Source organism: Eptesicus fuscus, chromosome 5 (genome assembly GCF_027574615.1).
Source record: "Eptesicus fuscus isolate TK198812 chromosome 5, DD_ASM_mEF_20220401, whole genome shotgun sequence".
Taxonomy (NCBI): domain Eukaryota; kingdom Metazoa; phylum Chordata; class Mammalia; order Chiroptera; family Vespertilionidae; genus Eptesicus; species Eptesicus fuscus.
Genome location: NC_072477.1, coordinates 41,065,739 through 41,088,660, shown reverse-complemented (window position 1 = coordinate 41,088,660; position 22,922 = coordinate 41,065,739). Strand labels below are relative to the sequence as shown.

Below are 22,922 nucleotides of genomic sequence, written 5' to 3'. Positions count from 1 at the left end.
TGGAATGACATATGAGAGACTGTGGGTGGGGGGAAGGGAGCGAGAATGGAGAGTGGAAGACAAGGTAGGGTTCCTTTTTCACTTTACATTCTTCTGTATCTTCAGTTTGTTCTTATGTGAGCATATATTACTTTATCATACGAATGTCTTTTCAATGACGTGCTTAGCTCTCTTCACTGTATTGTCAAACCAAGATAGATATTTTGAAGTTAGTTTCAGGGAACGAGTTCATACATCAGCTGTGGGGAAGGAAAAGCTATTTCCATTATCTAAAAAGCTATTTGATTATTACTACCATCTCCAGCCTAGAGGGAAATATTCCACACCCATCATTACGGTGTTGCTGAGGAATCATTCTTTAACTTTTGGGGTAAAAAAAAAAAAAAAAAAAGTGCCTTGATCCCACATTTCCTCCAAATGCCAAGCACCCCCATGGTAGGTACCCTGGCTGAGTTTTGTTTCAGGGGTGACTAGAGAAGGAAAGGGTGTGACATATGGAGAGGAGGGGTCCTGAAAAGCCCGGAACCGTGGGTGGAAAGGTGGCTGGGGGGTGGGGGGCTGAAGTCATTTTAGGTGTGCTGTGGACAACATGGACGGGACAGAGTGTTCCAGGCTGGTCCTCTGGCCAGAGCCCCGGGCTGTGATCTCTTCTGGAGGCCTTTCTAGACCCAGCACAGGCTAAGGATGTGCACAGTGGATGCTCGATCTGTTTTCTTGTGACTAATGACGTACGTGGAAAGTACCAGGAAAGAAGCAATCGTACAAATGTGACCAAAATGACAATGAACAATGACCCGGCCAAAAACGAATGCAGCAATGTACCGACAGGTATAAAACAAATTATTTGTTTGGTTTTTACATGTGGTTGATAGCATCAGTTGATTTAGAAACTCACCTTTCATTATTCTAACCAAAAAAAAAGAAATGGAGTTCAAAGATTTTCAACCAGGCAATTTTACCCAACAGCATTTTTTACCACAGTGCTTTTAAAGTTGATAAGTAATAAAGAAGGTTAATAATTAGCAAGAAAATATGCCCATTGAAAGCAAATTTGTGGCCTAACACATGAATCCTGCCAAATAAAAAGGCGAATTAAAACATTAAAAAATTTTAAAGTGAAAGACACAAGTCTGGCCCACGTAAAAAAATTTTCCGTCCTGTATAAAAAGTACTGCCTTCTGGTTTGACTCTTCTATAATAACTATACAGGGTGGGCTAATGTAGGATTACAGTTGTAACTACACAAAACACCGAGTTTATTCTTGTAGTATTAGTTAAGAAGTATTGTATTATTTTCCCTACGAACAACTGTAAACCTACTTTTGTCCCACCCTGTATGAAACAGGTTGTCTACGTATAAATTCGATTTGCTGGAAATAACAAGAATTTAAGTGGTAAAAAAAAAAAAAAAGCAATAGCAACTTTTATTTTTTTTATCAGTGTGTATTATAAAACCATTTATCCTGCCTCCTCCGGCTCTGTGGTATTTTATTTTCTAGAGTCTGAGGTGTGTGGCAGGATGTGTGGAGGAGCATTTAGGGCAGATGGTATGCGCTTAATCGCCTGACAAACTGGGTGCCTTTAAGAAGGTAATGAACCAGCTTGTTGATTTCTGCCTCTTTTGTTCTTGAAATATTTGTGTGGCAGCTTTATCACTTAGGAGTTCACTACACAGCAGGAATACAATCTTCCTAGATAAACACGTTATGAGCTAAGGCAAAAAAAATCTTCTAATAAACAAACAAAACAGTTACTATTTGCAGTTAGTATGCTGTCTTATAAAAATGAAATTGAACAGGTCTCCACTTGTTGAACAAATAAGTGGAGAGGATGATACGGGGACTGTTTGGTTGCTATCACTGTGGGCAAGGCATTGCTCTGGTTTCTCTTCCATGCTGCTGACAACCAGCTTCCACAAACTGCCAACACCTATCCATGTGCCGGTAACGGACGGCAAACGGGTCTGCCATCCTCTCATGACATCTGCACGGCATGAAAGCTGTATAATCAGAAGCCCCAAAACTAAGCCTGCGGGCCAACCACTGTCTGCAGACGTGTTCTGTTTGGCCTGAATGGTGTTTAATTTTTTTTTTTTAATTGACTTGTCAATGTTCTTATTTTTTTGTTTTTAATCCTCACCAGAGGATATTTTTCCATTGATCGTTTAGAGAGAGTGGAAGAGAGAGGGAAAGACAGAGAGAAACATCGATGTGAGAGAAACACATCGATTGGTTGCCTCCTGCACGTGCCCTGACCGGGCCCCCAATTAGAATCGAACCCGGGACCCTTTGGTCTGCAGGCCGACGCTTGATCTACTGAGCCGGACTGGCTAGGGCGACTTGTCCATGTTTTAAAGTCAGATTTCATTCTCACTGGAGTAAACTGGGCCGTTGGGAAAATGGCTGATTCCAGAGCTGGGGCAGGATGAGCCTGAGACATTTTGCCGTGCACATAGTAAAGACACACTAAAGGAATGAGAGACCTCTGTCAGGACAAAGGACCTGGGCCCCAGGAGCCCCAAGTGGTCAGATGTGTGCAATTTGAGAACAAAAAAGAATAATGACAGTGATGGTTTCTAACATGTTGAAAAAAGCCCACGGGATTCACAGTGATGGTAGAAAATATATGAATGAGATGGGGGTGGGGTGCGAAGGAAAGCTCTTTTTTTTTTTTTAACTGAAAAATCATAACTAATGAATATAGAAAGAATTGTTGAAAGTCACCATTTTATAATAACTCTTATTAAAACTGATTGAGGCAAGGATCCTTGGGTGAAAGTTATTGGGGAACAAGTTTAGAATTATAACCCCACAGATTACTTATGACCTATAAAGGGGAAATGTTTCTTTACAATTGAGGAATATGGCAGACCCATCTTAACCATGAGATTAAAACTGATAGCACCAACCATGGGATCATGCACTTCCTGAGGAGAACTAGTGTGATGGACACATCCTCACCCATGCAGCATCCCACTGAGAACCTTGATCCTGCATCAAATCATGTGGGAACAGCCAGACAACCTATGTTGAGGCACATTCTGCAAAACTATTGGCCTAGATGCTTCAAAAACGCCATCTCATGAAAGACCAAAAAAAAAAAAAAAAAAGAATTTAAAAGTTGGGGGAACTCTTTTAGATTAAAGGCATCCTAAAGAGACATGACAACTAAATGCAATGTATTGTCACTGATTAGATCCTAGATTATATATATAGTTAGTTAGACAACTATTATTGGGACAATACGAGAAATTTGATCACAGACCATAATACTATTATTGTGTCAAAGATAAATTTCTTGAGTGTAGAAATCATATTGTAGTTATATAGAAAAATGCCCTTGTTCTAGGAGAGTTATACTCCATACTTGGGAAAATAATTCTGCCAAGAAAGAGTGTGTGTGTGTGTGTGTGTGTGAGTGTGTGTGTGTGTGTGTGTGTATGTGTGTGTGAGTGTGTGTGTGTGACTGACAGAGACAGAAAGGAAATGAAGCTGTCTAACAGCCAATTAATGAGTTTAGATAAGCATATGGAGATATTCATTGTATTATTCTTACCACTTCTTTATATTTTGAAAATGTTTTCAAAACAAAAATTTGTGGGGATAAACCAAAGAGATTTTACATAAAATTCTGACTTCTGGATTTTTAAAGAAAGACTGAAAACCTAGCCCCCTAGGCTTGCAGTCTATGGAGCTGAGCCATGGCTGCCACTTTACATGAGACATGAAGTCTCCAGTTTGCCCCAGTCTCCACCTCTCCATCTTGTCTTACGGTCAGCCTGTTTCACTCATTTATGTGATCAGCGCGGGTTTGTAACCTCATGTAAGCCATAACAGAGGATGCTGAACAGAGCTAACACAACTTACAGCAATGTTACTAATCCATTTCAACCAGCCAGCTAAACAATTTGAAGAGAAGGGAACTAGAAATTAGCACCAATTAGCAACAGCAAGATTAAATTCTTAAAGAAGTCACAGAATTTTCCATTGAGACTTTTATTGAGTTGGTAAATATTATTAAACTAATATCGGGGAAGCAACAGCCTTTAAAAATGGTGAAAGCTCTAATTGGATTCTAGTGCTGGGAGCTTTCACATGGCACTTCGCTAGCATTCAGTGGAATGGGGAATTGAGTGCTTAATTCCACATTCTCTCTCCTATGCTCTTGTTTTATTAACTGAATTTATTGGGGTGACATTGGTTAATAGTATTATGTAGGTTTCAGATGTACAAGTCTATAATACATCATCTGTATATTGTATTGTGTGTTCACCACCCCAAGTCATTTGTCCCCTCTTTATCCTCTTCTACTTCCCTCTCCCTCTGGGTAATCACCATATTGTTGTCTGTGTCTATATGTTTTGTTTGTTTTTTCTTAATCCCTTCAGCTTTTTCACCCAGTCTTCCAAACCCCTTCCCTCTGACAGCTGCCAGTCTGTTCTCTGTATCTGAGTCTGTTACTATTTTGTTAGTTTATTTTGTTAATTAGAGTCTACATATAAGTGAAATCATATAGTACTGTCTTTCTCTGACTGGCTTATTTCACTTAACATAATACTCTGTAGGTCCATCCAGGCTGTCTCAAAGGGTAAGATTTCCTCCTTTTCTACGGCTGAGTAGCATTCCATTGTGTACACATACCACAGCTTTTCTTTAAAATAAGTATGTTTTTGTTGATTTTAGAGAGAGAGGAAGGGAGAGGGAGCGAGTGAGAGAGGAACATTGATCAGCTACCTCCTGCACGCACTCCTACTGGGGATCAAACCTGAAACCCAGGCATGTGCCCTGACCAGGAATCAAACCTGCGACCCTTCAGTGCACAGGACAAAGCTCAACCAACTGAGCCACACCAACCAGGTCTGTACCACAGCTTTTTTATCCACTCATTTACTGATACACACTTGGGCTGCTTCCAAATCATGGCTATTACAAATAACACTGCAATGAACATAAGGGTGCACATATTCTTTCAAATTAATGTCGGGTTTCTTTGGATATATACCCAGAAGTAGAATCGCTGAGTCATAACTTAATGTTCTGAGGTAACTCCATACTGCTTTCTGCAGTGGCTGCACCAATTTACTGCTCTTTTTGACTCTATTTTCCTGCCTTTGCAGCCTTAAAGAAGGTATTTGGCCCAAAAGTACTCTGCTCCCCTCAGCAAAACGTCAGCAAAGCAATGCCAAACAGAGACATAAATCATGGCGCTAAGGTGGGCCAGGTTCCAGGAGGCACTGGAGCTTACCCAAGGTCACCCAACAGCTCGGAGCCAGACCAGAAACTGCCCCTCCTGACTATGGCTCCTATCCCTGTGCAGTCACACAGCCCACAGCCTCTCTGGAAGGTTACATACAGAAAGTGAGGAAACAGTAGGAAAATGGGGGTGCTCTGGATATCTGGTGGGTTATTACTATTCATGACGACAAAGTACACACTCAACATTCTCACCTTCCCATAACCTATGAATTTTCTCTGCATATTTGTCCCCTAAAGAAGTCTTTTTACAGATATTTTCCCAATCACCTCCCAAAGAAATGTTAATACCACAAATATACTTTATACCTGTATATGTTTTGATTGTATATCTGTGCTTTATAGAATACAAAAGTTAGACTTTTTTGCCCCCTATCCCAAGGATCAATGTTCTTCCTTGTGGGGGTGACGTGTGAGTGTTATGTGCCATTTCGTCAGCTCTGAGTCTGGGTGACCCTATGAATGAGTGACGTCCACAGCCCCGGTAGGCTCATGCCTGTGGCTTCTTCTGTGAAGTCAATCCATCTCATATTTGGTCTTCCTTGTTTCCTGCTGCCTTCTATTTCCCCAGCATTATTGACCTTTCCAAAGAACCCTGCCTTCTCAGGATGTGCCTGGAGTAGAACAGCTTCAGTTTTGTCATTTTTGCCTCCAACAATGTTTTAGAATTAATTTCCTCTATGACCCACTTATATCATCTTTTTGGAAGTCCAGGGTATTTGTAGAGTTCTCCTCCAACATTATATTTCAAACAAATCAATATTTTTCTATCAGCCTTCTTCACTGTTCAACTTTCACATATGTACAGAGTAATTGGGAATATGAGGGTGTGGATGATCTTAGCTTTGGTCTCCAATGACACATCTTTGCCCTTGGGGACTGTTCCTAATTCTTCCCTTGCTGCCTTCCAAGTCTCAGCCGTCTCTTGATTTCTTGCCTGCAGTCTCCATTTGAATTGATGACTGAACCACGGTAAGCAAAGTCTTTAACAATTTCAATGTCTTTATTGTGTAGTAATAGTCATAATTTTTGTCTCTTGATGTTCAAATGCAGTACTGCTTTGGCACCTTCTTCTTTGACTTTCATCAGAAGACGTTTCAGATCATTGCTACTTTCTGCCAGTAGGATGGTGCCATCTGCATATCTTAAGTGACATGTGTGTGCTTTATTGTAAGAATAATGTTTTAAATGAGCATTTCCCCCGATGGTTATTCTTATATTTGTTGGTGGCAAACCCTAACTTCTTGCTTTCTAATATAATCTACACTAGAGGAGGGGTCCCTCAGCCCAGCCTGCCCTCTCTCACAGTCTGGGAGCCCTCAGGGGCAGGAGGTGACCTGGCAATCAGGGGAAAGAAACGCCCCATCACACCTCTGCTGCTGCCACTGCCGGCAGCGCAAGCCTAGGCCAGCCCTGGTTACCTGAGCCTTGGGCGGCCCTGGGCGGCTGGACAGCTGCCATCTGAGGATTGCCTGCGCCTCGGGCCAGTCCTGGGCGGCCAGGGGGCTGAGGAGACTAGGGGACTCCGGAGGCAGGCGTGCACCTGCCGCCCCAGCGGGGCTCAGGGGTCTGGGCACCACCATCTTGTGGCTATGGGTGCCGCCATCTTTGAGGATGGGGCAGTCAATTAGCATATTCCCTCCTCATTGGCTGTGGGCACCACCATCTTTGCAACAGTGTGAGGGTCAATTAGTATATTTCTTCTTTATTAGATAGGATGGTTGTGGAATGACAGTTGGAAAGAACTACTATTCCAGTAAGAATCTGCACCCAGGCATCCATGGCAGTCATGAGTCTCACAGCTAAGGCCCTGATGGAGTAAGAGCAGGATAAACCCTAAGGACCAGTCATTGGGAGACTTCAGAGTGTGGTGTTCGGTGTAACGTGATGGTTCTGATGTGTGGGAGCAGCAGGGAATGGACTTGGGGACAGATAAAACTATGTCTGCACTTTAGCTCACTAATCAGGAGGACATGGCAAATCATTAACCATCACAAACCCATTTGTGAAATGGGATAACAATACCATCTAAGGTTGTCTAAGTATAATTTGTGCATCCTAGGTAAGGATACAGGACACTTTGCTCAAGTCTACTGGATGACCAATAGCAATATGAGGTTCCTTCTCATTTTTCTTCTCTTCTGGAGGGTGGGTTGTCACAGACAATGTCCTGGCTGTTGCTTTCAGCCCTCGATTGATGTTGGTCTGATCTAACCTAAGGCCCCGTCTGCTGAAGGTCTGCCCAGACACCTCATAGGGGCACTGTCCTGTCCTCAACTCCTCTAGGAGCATATTCTCTTTTCATCACTGCTGGTTGGAATTCCTTGCTTCCTCTTCCAATAGTTCAACTATTTTCATCCCACAGAGAGAAGATTCAGCATCATAGAGGCTTGGGACCTTAGTAACACAATTATCCTGAATTGATTGGTTTGTGTTTGTTTTGCAACACACAGCTCTTTTCTTGTTGGACACATAGCTAATCCCAGGGTGCTGGGTTGGGTTCAGGTACAGTTACCTGCTTTATGCAGAAACAGTGCCCACTTCCCACCACAGGGCCTGTGATGACTTCAGCCTATCATGCCAGACTTCTTGACTTAAGGTGATTTTCTTTCAGGAACTTTGTCTCCCTCTAAAATCTGGTTTCTGTCATGACTACCCCACCTCCCATGCAAAATATCTTTATACCAGTATGCTTGAATCCCAGTTATGAAAAGGAGTTGAATTCATTCCTGTAGAGTTCATAGGTCATATGCAAATCAGAAGATTTCATACATGCTGGTGGAAGAAGTTCTACACCCATAGTTTGAAGATAGCTGTGGGTCTTGTTACATAAAGATTAAGGATAGTGTCTGTAAAGAACCTAGCAACATTCCAAATAAAATAAGAGGTAGCCTAATCTCCCAGCTGGTCCATGAGTTGGTCTTTTATTATGCTATTATAGCTATGTTTTTGGGTCATGGCTCAAGTTAATAACCTAACGATATGGCCCCAGATATTCTCTCCCTCCAACACCATTGTTTTCTCTTTACTGGATTAATCCCATTGGCATACAAATATACTTATTTCTCCTGTATTAAAAACAACAGCAACAAAAATTCTCTTGACCTCACATCCTTCTAAGTGCCCGCTGCCCGTTTTCTTAGCTTCCTTTTATATGAAAATATCTTAAAAGAGTTGTTTATATTACTGCCTCTACTTTATACCTCTCATTATCTCTTGAACCCTCTTTGATGAAGCTTTCGTTTCTACCACTCCCTACAAACCACTCTTGTCAAGATCTCAGATGACCCTCACATTTTCAAAGCCAATGCCTAATTCTAAGTCTCTACTAACGATGACCTTTGACACCACAGACATTTTTTCATTCTTTTTTTGTTTGTTAATCCTCATCCAATGATGTTTTTTTCCATTGAGTTTTACAGAGAATGGAAGGGATGGAGGGAAAGAGAGAGGGAAACACTGATGTGAGAGAGACACATGGATTGGTTGCCTCCCACACATGCCCCAACTGGGGCTGGGGATTGAACCCACAAATCATGTATGTGACCTTAACCAGGAATTGAACTAGTGACCCCTCAGTGTAAGGGCCGATGCTCTCACCACTGAACACACACTAGCTAGGGATATTCCTTCATTCTTGAAACATTTTCTTCACTAAACTTTTAAGAACATGGTTCTTGGGATTTTCTGACCTTGTCAATCACCCCTTCTAGCATCCCTTGCTGCTTCTTCCCCATCATCCTGACGTCCAGATGCTGGAGTTCCAGGGCTCAGTCTTTGATATTGGTGTCTGCATTCCCTATGGTGACCCAGTCTCATGGCTTTAACTAGCATTGCTATGCTGATATCTTCCAACTTAATATCTGCAATCTGGACTTTCCCCTTAATGCCAGACTTGCACATTAATTGCAAGCCACCATCCGAGGCTTACCTGCAGTCTCCTTGGATTCACATCTCAAATGTAACATATACAAAAGAGAACTCTTGATTTCCTTCCTCCCAAATTTGTACCTCACTCTCCCTATCTCTTTGCTTTTCCAGTTACTCAGGTCAAGAACGCTGGAGTCATTCTTGGTTCCTCATCCAACCACCAGACTCCTATATGCTTTTCTCTGAGAATAAATCTAGAATCTGACCACCACCACCCTACTACTCTGACCCCATGATTACTCCAAAAGTCTTCTAAATGATCTTCCTGATTGTGGAGCCGAAGTAACCAGCAGCTAGAGGAATCCTTCTAGGATATAAGATATGCCAAGTTACTCCTCTACTCAAAACACTCAAAGTAAAATCCACAGGCCCTACCATGGCCCACAAGGCCCTCGTGTCTGACCCCCTTACCTCTTTAATTTCATCTCCCATGACCCTCCTCATCCTTATTTACTCTGCTCCAGACACACTGATCTATCTGCTCCTCCTAGAACACACGAGAACATGCATAGAACCATCACTTGACCCTGCTTTGGGGCCTTTGCCCTTGTTCCCTCTGCCTGGAAGCTCATCTCCTGGATAGCTAATGAGGAATCCCTTCACATTTCCTTTTAGTCTCTATTTAAATGCCATTATTCAGAAAGGCTTTTCCTAACCACCCTAAATAAAAAACAAGTCCCTCCATCACTCTTTCTCTCTTCTCTTGTTTTATTTCTTACCACTTGACATATAATTGTTTGTTTACTGTCAGTCTCTCCTTCCCTATGAGAAAACAGGCCAAGAATAGTGCCTGGTACATGGCAAGAATTCTGTAAAAACTTGCCAAATGAACATGTGTCAACTAGATTATGCACTGGTGTTTCATCAAAGCACTAACTCAAAATATTGAATTTTTCCCTTTTATTTTTCCACAATGGAAAATGAGTTTGACAAACAAACAAAACCTCATTGACACAGAACACAGTATGGTGGTTACCAGAGGGAAAGAGAGGTGGGGAGAAGTTGAAGTAGGTAAAGGGGGTCAAATATATGGTGACAGAAGGAGACTAAACTTTGGATTGTGAGCACACACTGCAATATTCAGATGATGTATTATAGAATTGTACACTTGAAACTTACATAAACTTCTTAACCATTTTCACCCCAATAAATTTAATTTTAAAAAAGAAAATGAGTTTGAGAAAGGATAGAATAGTTGCTTTGAGCTCAGGTATTGCAGTATAATTTTATTACTGTCACTAAAAGAGAAGTTAATTTGTTCTTAGAGTAGCATTATGAGTTGACTGATTTTAACTGGAGCAACTGTTAATTTTTTTTATAAAGCCTAATTATCTAACCTGAATAAAATCTAATTCAAAATTAAAACATTAAAGGGTTGACTGCAGTAGGATCTTTTGGTGAAGAGTAGTTATATTTAGTTTAAGAAGCAGTTTATTAGTACAAATACTAAATTTTTCTCATAAAAATGTATCACCCATTTTTTTCCAAATGGCACAAAATAATGCATTTGAAAGTATTCCAAATTTTCAGGAAAAAAAATGTTTTCTAAAAATTTAGCAAAACAGGTTTCTTGGTAATAATTATCATCCTCAAAAGCATTGAATGGATAGTGACATTTTCATATATGCTGATACACCAAGAATTGGAATCATTATAGATGTGCTGCCTTAAAAATTACAAAGTCAGTTGCTGGACAATTCACTTCTACAGTCATATATGCTTTGGAAGAAACACATATTTTTAAGAGTTAAATAGCAACTATTGGGAGTGGCTTTAAATTGTTAAATGAACAGTTTTAAAAACAGACACCCAAGGACTTCTCTGAGGATTGATACAGGCCAAATTCTATTACAGACTCCAAGACACCATTCAATTCTTTTGTACTGTTATTTTGTTGTATCAGATACAGATCCTATTGAGCAGGACATTACCTGATCTGGGGAATCTTTTGTTCCGGAAATAGTGCTTAGTTTCATGAGATTCAGGCTTCACAAAACAAATGATGTCGCCATTTTCATCAGTGGATAATGAAGTGAGAAAAATAAGGGCAATGGTACACACATACTCACATACACACAGATTGTACTCATATACTCACACACACCAGAGAAATGAATGTACATAAATGTTATTTATAGTTGTCAACTTCTCTCTCTTGGGAAGACTGCTTTTTTTCTAAAAAAGACTGTGTTTTTCCTAGTTTTTTTTTTTTTCTAAATACTAAAATGTCCTTTTATTTATGAAGTGATGGTGATAGTTGTTGGTAGTTGGTGTTTTAAAATGTTGACAACCTTGCCTTGCCAGGTGGTTCAGTTGGTTGTAGCATCGTTCTGTACATTAAAAGGCTGCAGGTTTGATTCCTGGTCAGGGCACATACTTAGGTTCTGAGTTCGATGCCTAGTCAGGGTACTTATGGGAGGCAACCGATTGATGTTCCTCTCTCACATTAATGTTTCTCTCTCTCTATCCACCCTCCACTTCCTCTCTCTCTCAAATAAACTGAAAAAAGAAACACATATCCTTGGCTGAGGATTAAAATGCTGACAACCCTATCCCAATCTGTAAAAATAACAATAACAAAAAAAATTTTTTTTGAAACATTACTGGTCCATGAAATCCAAATATCCACAAATGACAACTTTCTAAAACAAACAAACAAACAAACAAACAAAGCAAATACTTGACTAGCTTCTCTTTTTTATAGGAGAAAGCCAAACTCCTTAGTGGCTAAGCGTGGCATTCAAAGTCCTCTACATCTGACCTTGACCTACCCTTCTAGCTTTCCTTATCGTAATGGGGGCAGCCAGGTGATCAGCACCTGCCTGTCCTCACCTGCTTTGACTAAGGTCACTGGAGTACCTTCAGACTTAGTCCTCCTGGTTCCTAGCTCCTGACCTCACCAGGGGTCATTTAAAGCCCCAGCTCTGTGAGGGATATTCAAAGAACACCTAGGGACTGAAACTCACCGAGTCACTGAGCTGCAGCCTTCCCCTGGGCCCAGGGAACTGTGTTTTGCTCACAGTTCGGTACTCCTCCTTCCCATGGGCACTTAAGTCCTGCCTTCAATTCCAGTTCAGATGACATCCTAAAACACTTCTCTCTCTCTCCTCTCTCTCGGCAATTTCCTGTTCTCAGGGGCTACAACACCTGCCCTGGAGTCAGGCTCCAATCCCCAAAGGCCGGCTGGAACCCACGTTCAGCCATGTGCTAGCCATCACATCCCAGGGCCAGACCTGTGTTCCCAGGAAAATGCTCCCACTCCCTCCCACTGGACCCTGGCTTCCTTTCCTTCCTTCTCTACCTGGCCTGTTAGCACCCAGCAGGCATCTTGGCCAAGCCTGGAGTTATTAACTGTGTCCCTCAATATACTGCTTTCCACTTACACACCTTCTCCCTGGATGGACTGTTTGCCCCAAATGTTTTCTTTCTCATTCCATGCTTCCCTAAACATCTCAAAGTCTAGCTTAAACATTCCTCCTAACACTTTGTTTTCATTATTCAACAAACATTTGAAGGGTTCTTGCCAGGCATGTAGACACCAGATGAATGGCACAGGCCTGCCCATTAGGAACCCAGTCTACCCTGAGTGAGAGCTGAGAAAAAAATTACTTCCCTTCCACAAGTTAGCATCTGAAAGTGCGTACAACTTGGTGTAAATATGTTTTAGGCACCATGGGGCTCTATAAGTAGTTACTGAGAAAATAAATGGAAAAACATGACGTTATTCAACATACCCTCAATTCACTTATTCAGCAAATATTTAGTAAGTACCATAATGGTGTTAGGAATACCACAGAATTCTGAAAAGTTGGGGCTGAAAGGGACAGTCTCTACAGAAATCTAGTCCCGTCGCCTCATACAGATAGGGGAGTCTACATCTGTGCACTTGATTTTGGAGAGTGGGGTGCTGTGCACTTGGAAAGCAGGCTCCTGTGCACACAACTCTACCCCCAGAGTACATCAATATTCAGTTACTCAAGAGAACAGCTCTGACTCCCCAACTTACTGGCAACACCTCCCCTTCCCAAGAGCTTATTTTTTTAAACCCTTTTAAAACAAACAAACAAAAAACAACAACACAGCAATAAGTCTTACTGGAGGCCTACTAAATGCCAAGTATTTGATACAGAGATACAGAGGCGAGGTCCCCATTCTGGAGGAAGTCAAGTAATTAAGGGAGCCACACCTGTAAACACTGTATTGCTAAAGAGCGGTGAGAGATTTCAGAGGGGCATCACAGGTGACCTTCAGAATCAGGAACTGACTCTCTCTCCACTAGAAAGAAATGTTCTTTTCTTTGGAGTAAAGGAACCCTTTGAAATGCAATTATCACCGGCTCCTGTAGGAAAGCCTGAGAAAGTGAAAAACTGTCCACGGGCCCAAGAGAAATGGGAAGAACCTCTCCCTGTGTAGAGAGGGGGGGAGGGGCAGAGGGGCCCCGGCCGTGAACACTGCTGGGCTCACCCCTTCCGAGGGGAGCACTTCGGGAAGAGGGGTGGTTGGAAGTGTTTTCTCAGAACAGGTAACATCCAGGTGAAGGACATCCTAAGCCGAAAGAAGAAAGTGTTCCCAGCATCCACCCACTCTGTTTTATCCAAAGCCTGCTGCTGCTTCCCCTTCAGGATCCTTTCCCAAAGGTAACCCCACATACTCACTTCATGGGGAAAAGAAGAGATTTTTATTTTATTATTATTATTTTTTTTAGAGAGGCCTGGAGAAATGGAGAAGCAGGAATAAGAGAAAATCCCAAGTGTTCCATCATCTCCCCCAAAGTTGCTCTTTCCTTGTCACAGAGTTAGTCCACATGTCAGAACACAGGCGTTCACTATTCAAAACCAGGCTAACCTCCACCACATTCATTACATGCCACGGGTTACCTTGCAGTGTGGGTTCACCTTCACAGAAATTCAGAGAAGAAGCGTCTTTCCATTAGAGGAAAAAAATAGTTTTAGCTTGCAATAAACAACTCCCCTTGCCCCCATTTGAAATCATGGTCTCCTAGGGGTAACGAATAAACATTTTAAAAGCGATCATTTCACTTTTTTTGAGAAGAACCCTTCTTCTCAAGGCAGGACAACACGATGCTCAGCAGTAGGTAAATGTGAGGTGTCAGGAGAACCTGTCAGCTTCCTAACAATTCGAAAACAGGTGAATGACTAATTCTCTTGATGGACTAAGACCGTCCACAGAAGTCAGCCTCGGAGTGTAAAATCCATGCACGCTGACAATGTGGTAAGTTCTTGTTCTATCCACCTAATCGGATGGCCCCTGAAGGACCAGCCCGATAGGTGACATGGAAGAGAGGCTCCTGGGAAGGAAAACAAAATACCCCACAGCATCTCTGAGAGCGAATACCACCTTGCCCACTTCCCCTTTCTAGTTCATTACAAAACCGGTGCCTTGTGCGCAGACGTCCCATTTGTGTCAAAAGGCCATGAAGGAAGGAGATGTAACCACATCTCAAGGCATTTATTTAACATGACATGCCCCGGATTTTTTTTACCCCTGAAAATTCAACTTGAAAGAATCCATTACCTTGAGCATGCGGATCTCTCGAAGGGCGATTTTCTTTATGACAGGGTCGTCTTCTGATTCCAGAAACCTCTTGATGGCCACGACCTGACCCGTGTCCCTGTTTCTGCATTTGAAAACAACGCCGTAGGATCCTTCACCAATTTTCCCGATTTTTTCATACTTCTCCATCACCGAGGAATAAACCTTCGTGGAGTGGATCTTCACATGGTTTGACAAGGTCGCTTGCTGGCGCGCACACACTGCCCTGGAGGCCCAGGCCGCGATGGGCCTCCGTGTAGGACCTGGAGCGGAACGAGGCACCTGTTCACGTGGAAGCCTCGCCCCTCGGCAAAGGCGACGTGGCCGAATGACAGCCCGGAGTTAGGGAGCCCCCTTCTCACCGTGTTCCATGTGCCCGGCGAGTTAACATGTAACCCATCACCCTAAGACGAACCGACCTGTAAGATAATCTGCCTTTTCCATGTTATAGTTCATCCGATCTAAGACACCTGAGCTGGCCAAGGGCTTCCCCGGTTCTCATTTCGGGTCTGATTTCCCTGCAGCAAGAAGACACCGCCCGGCTCCTGGCGGGGGCAGCGGCGAGGCCGGGAGGAGGGCAGACCCGCCGGCCGCGCGCTCCGGGGCGCGGGCCTGGAGCTCAGGAACCGGGGGCCACGCCGACCCGCCGCGCGCGCGGGGGGGCCCCTCTCCCGACCCGCGGGCACAGGAAGATGCGCTGCCCTCCCTCCCGCGCCTCGAGCGGCGCCACGTGGCGGCCTGGCCCGCCCGGCCCGGCCCGGCCCGGCCCGGCCCGCTCCTCCTTCCCGACCCTGACTCACGCGCTGCGGCTGCCGGGCCTGGCCCCGCTCCCACCTCGCCGACTCCAGCCCGGCTCCGCTCCCCGGCCGGGATCCCTATGGGAACTGGTCCCCGCCCCCGGCTGGCCTGGGCGGGGCCGCCGCGCCGGGCTTCCCCGCTGGACCCGCCGCGGTGCTTGCAGCGGAGAAGGGCCCCGGTGGGTGGTCCTCGGCCCCTGAAGGAGCTGTCCCCACAGTGGGCCTGGGCCCTGCACTTACGTCCCTCTGCGGGAGAGGAGGCCTGCAGGATTGCAGACTCCGGCGGGAGGGGAACGTGCAGCCGGAGCAGAGGCTGCTGGAAGACGCCTGCGCCTGGCGTCCTCCCACCCCACCCCCCCCCCCCTACCCACCCCCCTACCCCTCTTCATGCATCAAGGGCATAGCGGTTACCACGCCGAGTAACAACGGGCTGCTCCCCAGTATTTTCTGCTAAACTGTGAACGCCTTGAGGGAAGCTTCTGTGCCTGTCCTGATCAGTGGCGTAGCATCCAATCAGTCAGTGAATGAATGAATGAATGAATGAGAAACAGGGAGAGAAAGGCAAAGATGAAGGAGGAGGTGTGGCCGAAATTGGTTAAAGTCAGCACTTCACTCCATTGGCTTGGAGGGGGAGGGTGCTCCTTGGCTATTGACTTCCCCTACAGCCAGGCTTCTGATGTGCGAGATGGAGGTTACAGAGCCTGCCTCGTTTCAGGTTCCTTATTCCCAACGGGCTCCTGCTTGCTCCGGTTTGAGCGTAGAGGAGGGAAGTAGTAAAACCTGGGGAAGAGGTGAAATAATTTGCCACTGGGCACCCTGCCTCAATATTTGATCATCTATCCTATTTCATCTGCCCAGCGCTGCGGTGGTTGTGTGCCCTGGAGGGGATACCTGAGGAGAGAGAATGAACTTACGGTCTACAAAACAGAGACCAGTCCCCTGCCAAGCAGCATGCCACTAAATGGAAATCAGGGCAGGGGTCAGGGAGGAGCAGGAGCTGGGAGGAGAGGCATTGGTGGCTGCCTTGACAATGCAGTAGCACCTAGATCAGTGGCTCTCAACCTTTCTAATGCCGCGACCCTCTAATACAGTTCCTCATGTTGTGGTAACCCCCAACCATAAAACTATTTTCGTTGCTACTTCATAACTGTAATTTTGCTACTGTTAATGAATCGTAATGTAAATATCTGTGTTTTCCGATGGTCTTAGGCTCTACAGCAGCAGTTCTCAACCTGTGGGTGGGGACCCACAGGTTGAGAACCGCTAGCAGGGTCGCCTAAGACCATCGGAAAACACAGGTATTTACATCTAGATTCTAGATGGTCGAGGGGCGGACTGGAGTTCATCTGTGAACCTCCCAGGAATTGTCTGCGAACGGCAACCACTGCTGTGTTTTCTGTCTCTACAGTTTTGCCTTCTCCTGAATGTCATGTCAATGGAGGTATACATTATGTAGCCTTTTGAGCTAGGCTTCTTTCACTTAACATAAATAATTTGAGATTCACCCATTTTGTTCCATTTATCAGTTTATTCCTGTTTATTACTGAGTAGTATTCCATTGTATGGGCGTACCATAGCTTGTTCATCCATCCCCACTTGAAGAACATTTCAGTTGTTTCCAGTTTTGGTGATCATCAGCCAAGCCACTATAAACACTCATGCATGGTCTTTTGTGGGAACATATGCTTTCATTTCTCTTGGGAAAATAATACTTAGGAGTACTGCTGGGTCATACGATAAGTATATGTTATTGAAGTAACCGCCAAAATGTTTTCCAAAGAGACTGCACCATTTTACATTCCTGCCAGCATCATTCCAGTGACTCTGCGTCTTTGCCAGCACTTAGTATGCCAGATCTCTTTATTTCAACCATTTTAATACGTGGGCAATGGTCTGTTGTGGCTTTAATTTGGAATTCTCTAATGACTAATGTTGAACCGTCTTTCATATGCGTATTTGTCATCTGGATGTTTTCTCACTGGTCTATCTAAAAGTCCTAGGAAGTTTTAGTAAATTCCTTGGGATTTTCTATGTGGACAATCATGTCATCTGCAAATAGGGACCGTTTTGGCTCTTCCTAACTGGTATGCCTTTTCTCTCTTTTTCCTGCCTTATTGCACGTGGCAGGTCCTCCAGTGTGAACTCAGACAGGAGTAGTGAGAGCAGATATCCTCATACCGATCTTAGGAGGAAAGCGTTCAGTCTTGCACCACTAGGTATGATGCTGGATGTCTTTGTAGATGCGGTGGCAGACAGCCTAAGGTGGCCCTTAATGACCCTGCTTCTTGGTACTCATGCCCTTGTGTGCGCCTCTTCCTTTCAGTATAGACTTGACCTAGTGACTTGCTTCTTAGGAACGGAATATGTCGAAAGTAATGTGACATCACTTCTGAGGTTAGGTCACGAAGGGACTAGATTTCCACCTTGGGTGCCCCCTGGGGCTCTCATTTACTTGCTCTGAGGGAATACAGCTGCCATGTTGCGAGCTGCCTTATGGCAAGGAACCGAAGAAGCCAACAGCCAAGGAGAACTAGGCTAATACTCTGTGAGGAAATGAGTCCTACCAGCAACCATGTGAGTGAGCTTGGAAGCAGATCTTCCTGCTGTCCCAAACCACCTCCCATTGAGATTTCAGACAGACTTCGCCCCGCTGACAAACGTAAGTTCAGTCTCGGGGGAGGCCTTGAGCCAGAGGCACCTCCAGAAACGGTGAGAGAATAAATGTTTGATGTTTATGCCTTGGGGGCATTTGTTATGCAGCAAGTAGAACTAATCCAGAGGCCCTTTGTTAGATTGGGAAACTTCTCTTTAATTCCAGTTTGCTGAGAGGTGTTTTTTAAATAATGAATTGATGTTGAGTTTTGTCAAATGCATTTCTACATCTATTGAGATGATTGTGTGATTTTTCTTCTTTATATCATACTAGAGGCCTGGTGTACGAATTCGTGCACTGGTGGGGTCTGGCTGGCCTGCCCTGATTGGGGCTGATTGGGCCAGGCTGGCTGCAGGGTGGGGCCACTGGTGGTTGGCTGGCCGATCGGGGGACGGGGCCAGCCGGCCAACTGCCCGCAGCTCCCCCCCGCCCCCCGGCTGGCCCCTCCCACTGGTCCAACTCCTGGTTGACCTCCCAGTTGAGGGGACAATTTGCCTATTAGCCTTTTATTATATAGGACTAGAGGCCTGGCGGGGGTGGGGGTGGGGGGCCTCAGCCCAGCCTGCACCCTCTCCAATCCGGGACCCCTTGGGGGATGTCCGACTGCCAGTATAGGCCCGACCCCCAGCAGTTGGACATCCTTCTCACAATCCTGGACCGCTGGCTCTTAATCACTCACTGGCCTGCCTGTCTGGTCACCCCTAACTGCCCCCTGCTGCCGGCCAGGTTGCCCCCAACTGCCCCCTCCTAGCTGGCCTGATCACCCCCAACTGCCCCCCTCTGCCGGCTTAATTGCCCCTAACTGACCCCCCTGCCAACCGGGTCGCCTCTTACTGCCCCCCTTGCTGGCCTGGTTGCCCCTCATGGCCCCCACACACAGCCTGCTGCTCAGTCATTTGATCGTCCCTCACTAACCAACCCCACCGACCTGGTCGCCTCATGCAGCCTGCTTGTTCAGTCATTTGGTCTTTCCTCACTAACCCCCCTGCCAGCCTGGTCGTAGGCAGCCATCTTGTGGGGGCGTGAGGGTAAATTTGTATATTACCTTTTTATTATATAGGAGGAGGATTTTTTTCAGTCAGTTGATATAGTGAACTATATTGAGTGATTTATATGTATGTATTTTAAAATATGTTTTTATTGCTTTCAGAGAGAGGAAGGGAGATAGAGAGATAGAAACATCAATGATGAGAGAGAATCATTGACTGGCTGTATTCTGCACATCGTCTCCTGGGGATCAAGCCTGCAACCCAGGCATATGCCCTGATGAGGAATCGAACTGTGACCTCCTGGTTCATGGGTCGACACTCAACCACTGAGCTACACTGGATGGGCTGTATTGATTGATTTTTTAAAAACTTTATTGTTCAAGTTATTACAAATATCCCCTTTTTTCCTCCCGTTGACCCCCCTCCCCACTCCTGCCATGATCTGACTAATATATATATATATTTAAAATATATATTTTATTGACTTTTTACAGAGAGGAAGGGAGAGAGATAGAGAGCCAGAAACATCGATGAGAGAGAAACATCGACCAGCTGCCTCCTGCACACCCCCTACTGGGGATGTGCCCGCAACCAGGGTACATGCCCTGACTGGAATCAAACCCGGGACCCCCCAGTCCGCAGGCCAATGCTCTGTCCACTGAGCCAAACCGGTTAGGGCTATTTTTTGATATTTTTGTTTGCTTGTTTGAAAAAGGTTTATTTAATTAACAAATTTTTTTCCATAAATATTTGCAGTAATATTTATCTATTGATTTTTAAATGTTGAACTAACCTTTCATTCTGGGATAAAACCAACTTGGTTATGATATTCTATTATTTTGATACATTGCTATAGTTGATTAGTAATACTTTATTGAGGATTTTTGTATTGTTACTAAGATATATTGATCCATAGTTTTCTTGTTATGTCTTTGTCTAGTTTTGATATCAGAGTAATGTTGATCTCATAAAATGAGTTAGAAAGTGTTTTCCTGTCTAATATTTTCTGGAGACATTTATATTAAATTGGTATTATTCATTCCTTAAATATCTGGTAGAATTTGCCAGTAAAGCAATCTGAGCCTAGAGTTTTCATTGTTGAAATATTTTAAATTACAAATTCTGTTTCTTTAATAAAATATAGAACTATTCAGTGTATCTGGTTCTTCTTGAATGAGCTTTGATAGTTTGTGTCTTTCAAGGAATTTGCCTATTTTATCTAGATATTTGAATTTATGAGCACAAAGTTGTTTATATATAACAATTATACATTATTCTCTTTTTAATGTTATTCACATCTAATAATATTACATTATTATCCTCTTAATGTCTATAGTAGTGTTTCCTATGTCATTCTTGATATTAGCAATTTTACCCTCCTTTTTCCTGATCAGTTTGACTAAGACTTATCAATTTTACTGACCTTTTTAAAGAAACAGCTTTTGATTTGATTGACTTCATGTATGTTTTTTTCTGTTTTCCAATTTTATTGATTTCATCTCTTTAATATTTTCTTCCTTCTGCTTGCTTTGTTTTTACCTGCTTTATATATATATTTTTTAAAATGGAAGCTTATGCCATTAATTTTAGATCTTTCTTCTTTTCTAATTTAAGCCTTTAATGCCACAAAATTTCCTCTAAGCACCACTGTAAATGAATCCCCAAAATATTGATGTTGCATTTTCATTTTCATTCACCTCAAACAGTTTTATTACTTTTTAATTTATTGATTTCAGAGACAGAGAGAGAAACACTGATTTGTGGTTCCATTTATTTATGCATTCATTGGTTGATTTCTTGTATGAGCTCTGACCGGGGAGCAAACCCCTAACCTTGGCATATTGAGACAATGCTCTAACTAACTGAGCTACCCTACCCAGTCAGGGCCAAAACATTTTCTAATTTCCCTTGAGACTTCCTATTTGACCTGTAGGGTATTTTGAAGTGTGTTGTTTAATTTCTAACTATTTGGGGATTTTCCAGATATTTTTTTTGTTAGTGATTTCTAGTTTAATTCCATTGTTTCCAGAGCAGTTTCTTTGTATGATTTAAATTCTTTGAAATTTGTTGAGGTTTGCTTCATGACCCAGAATATGGTATATGTTGGGGAAAGTTTCTTTTTGACAATTAAAAAAATATATTCTAAGATGAAAAAAAAAAAAAAAAGATGAGGTAGGAAAGTCACTGTGAACTTTTCCAGAGCTCCCTTGTCTAAGGTTCACACGAGGCCAAAGTGAGTCTGGAACATTAACTTTATGGCTCAGTACCCGAGGACCCTGGGACGGTGCCAAGCCCAGCGGGAGTTAAAGGAGGGAGCAAGTGCACCAGCTATTGACGCCGAAGTAGGCGGTGAACCAGAAAGCTAGCGTGTCTTGCCGCTGCACCAGCTGTTATGTTTGGAGGAAGGTGGATTAAACTATAAGAGAACAGCTTTGAAAGGGAGACAAATAGTTGATGTCACCATTTAGCACCAAACAGAGAGGATCCTATGGTCTCTACACTGTCGGTCTCAGCAGTCCTTTTAGCTGGCAGGACTGAAATGGGTTTTGAAATCAGAGAATTATAACTCCTGTGCAGTATAGTTCTTGGGAAGCTGAGGAATGTGGGCTTCTTTCCTCAAGCACATGTAAAAGAACTGTGAAACATTATTTGCCACTTACAGTAGATTTTTTTTTTTTTTTTTTTTTTGGAGCTCTCCATAATCAGAGAGAATACTTCAGTGTCCCTGGGTAACACAGACAGTGCTGTGATATTTTAATCATTTAAGAAAGCAGTCATCATTCAGTAGACTAACACATGCTCAGAGAAAGAGCCTGGGATTGGGAATCAGAGACCAGGATTTCTGCCTTCTTACTGGTGTTTGATCTTGTGCAAGATAATTACCATTGCCCACACAACAGCCACCACAATAACTATTTAATTAGTGCTTATTCGTGGCAGGCATTATGCCAAGAATATTTTATACTCGAGCCTCACCACAGCCCTAGGAGAGGAGTCAGGGTTACGCTGAGGTTTCAGAGGAGGAGCGTGAGTTTAGGATGGGTAAGGAAGGACACAAAGCGGGCGACTGGACGCAGGCAGTCTGACTCCAGAAGCTTTGTTCCTAACAGTTTGGCTAACACTACCGAACATATCATGAGGAAAATAAGACATTTTTTGGGGGAGGGATGGGTGACTAGCAGCCTGACTCTGTACCTAGTTAATCAGTATCCCTAATGCACATTCCTGTTAGCCTATAGTCTAGTCACTGCCCCTTCCTTAATTATCTGGTCTTGCAAGACCTATTTACCTAAATACTCACATTTTACAGAGGCCATAAACCATGAACAATACACAACCCCCAGAGGGGGTTATCAGCACTGGCGCCAGGCCAGGCCTTTAGGTGTGGTCTCACGGCCCCCATCCCAACACACGGGGCTTTTTGCAAAGCCCGCGAAAGGTCCTGAAGTCTGATCCATATTTGGGGGACAAAGAAGCCAAAGGGTATAAAAGGAACACTTCCTCCATATTGGCTTGCTCAGGATTTGGAAACAGGCTCCCCTGAGTCACGGTACTAGTACATCTGGAAATAAATGGGTTTTTCCTGTATCTCCGGGTACTCCTGTGTATTTTTCGGTCGCCTGGTAAATTCTGTCACACACAGAGGGGTGGTTGTAAGGGTGTCTGAGTTAGTTAATGCACAGGACGTTGGGAGCTGGCCTAAAATACTTACAAAGCTCCATGGAGGACCCTCCTCCTCTTTAAGCTG

The 22,922-nt window shown here is 43.8% G+C and overlaps 1 protein-coding gene across 3 annotated transcripts in view; it reads right to left on the bottom strand.

Annotated features, from left to right (window-relative positions):
* Window positions 1–14,994, bottom strand: part of CDKL1 (cyclin dependent kinase like 1) — a 53,492-nt gene extending 38,498 nt beyond the window's left edge. For all 3 annotated transcript variants that reach the window (XM_008139072.3, XM_008139073.3, XM_054716081.1), the window contains exon 1: window positions 14,718–14,994. In XM_008139072.3, coding sequence (XP_008137294.2) covers window positions 14,718–14,885 — 168 coding nt within the window. In that variant the 5' untranslated portion in view covers window positions 14,886–14,994. The remainder of the gene's footprint in view (window positions 1–14,717) is intronic.
* Between the last annotated feature and the right edge of the window lie 7,928 nt (window positions 14,995–22,922).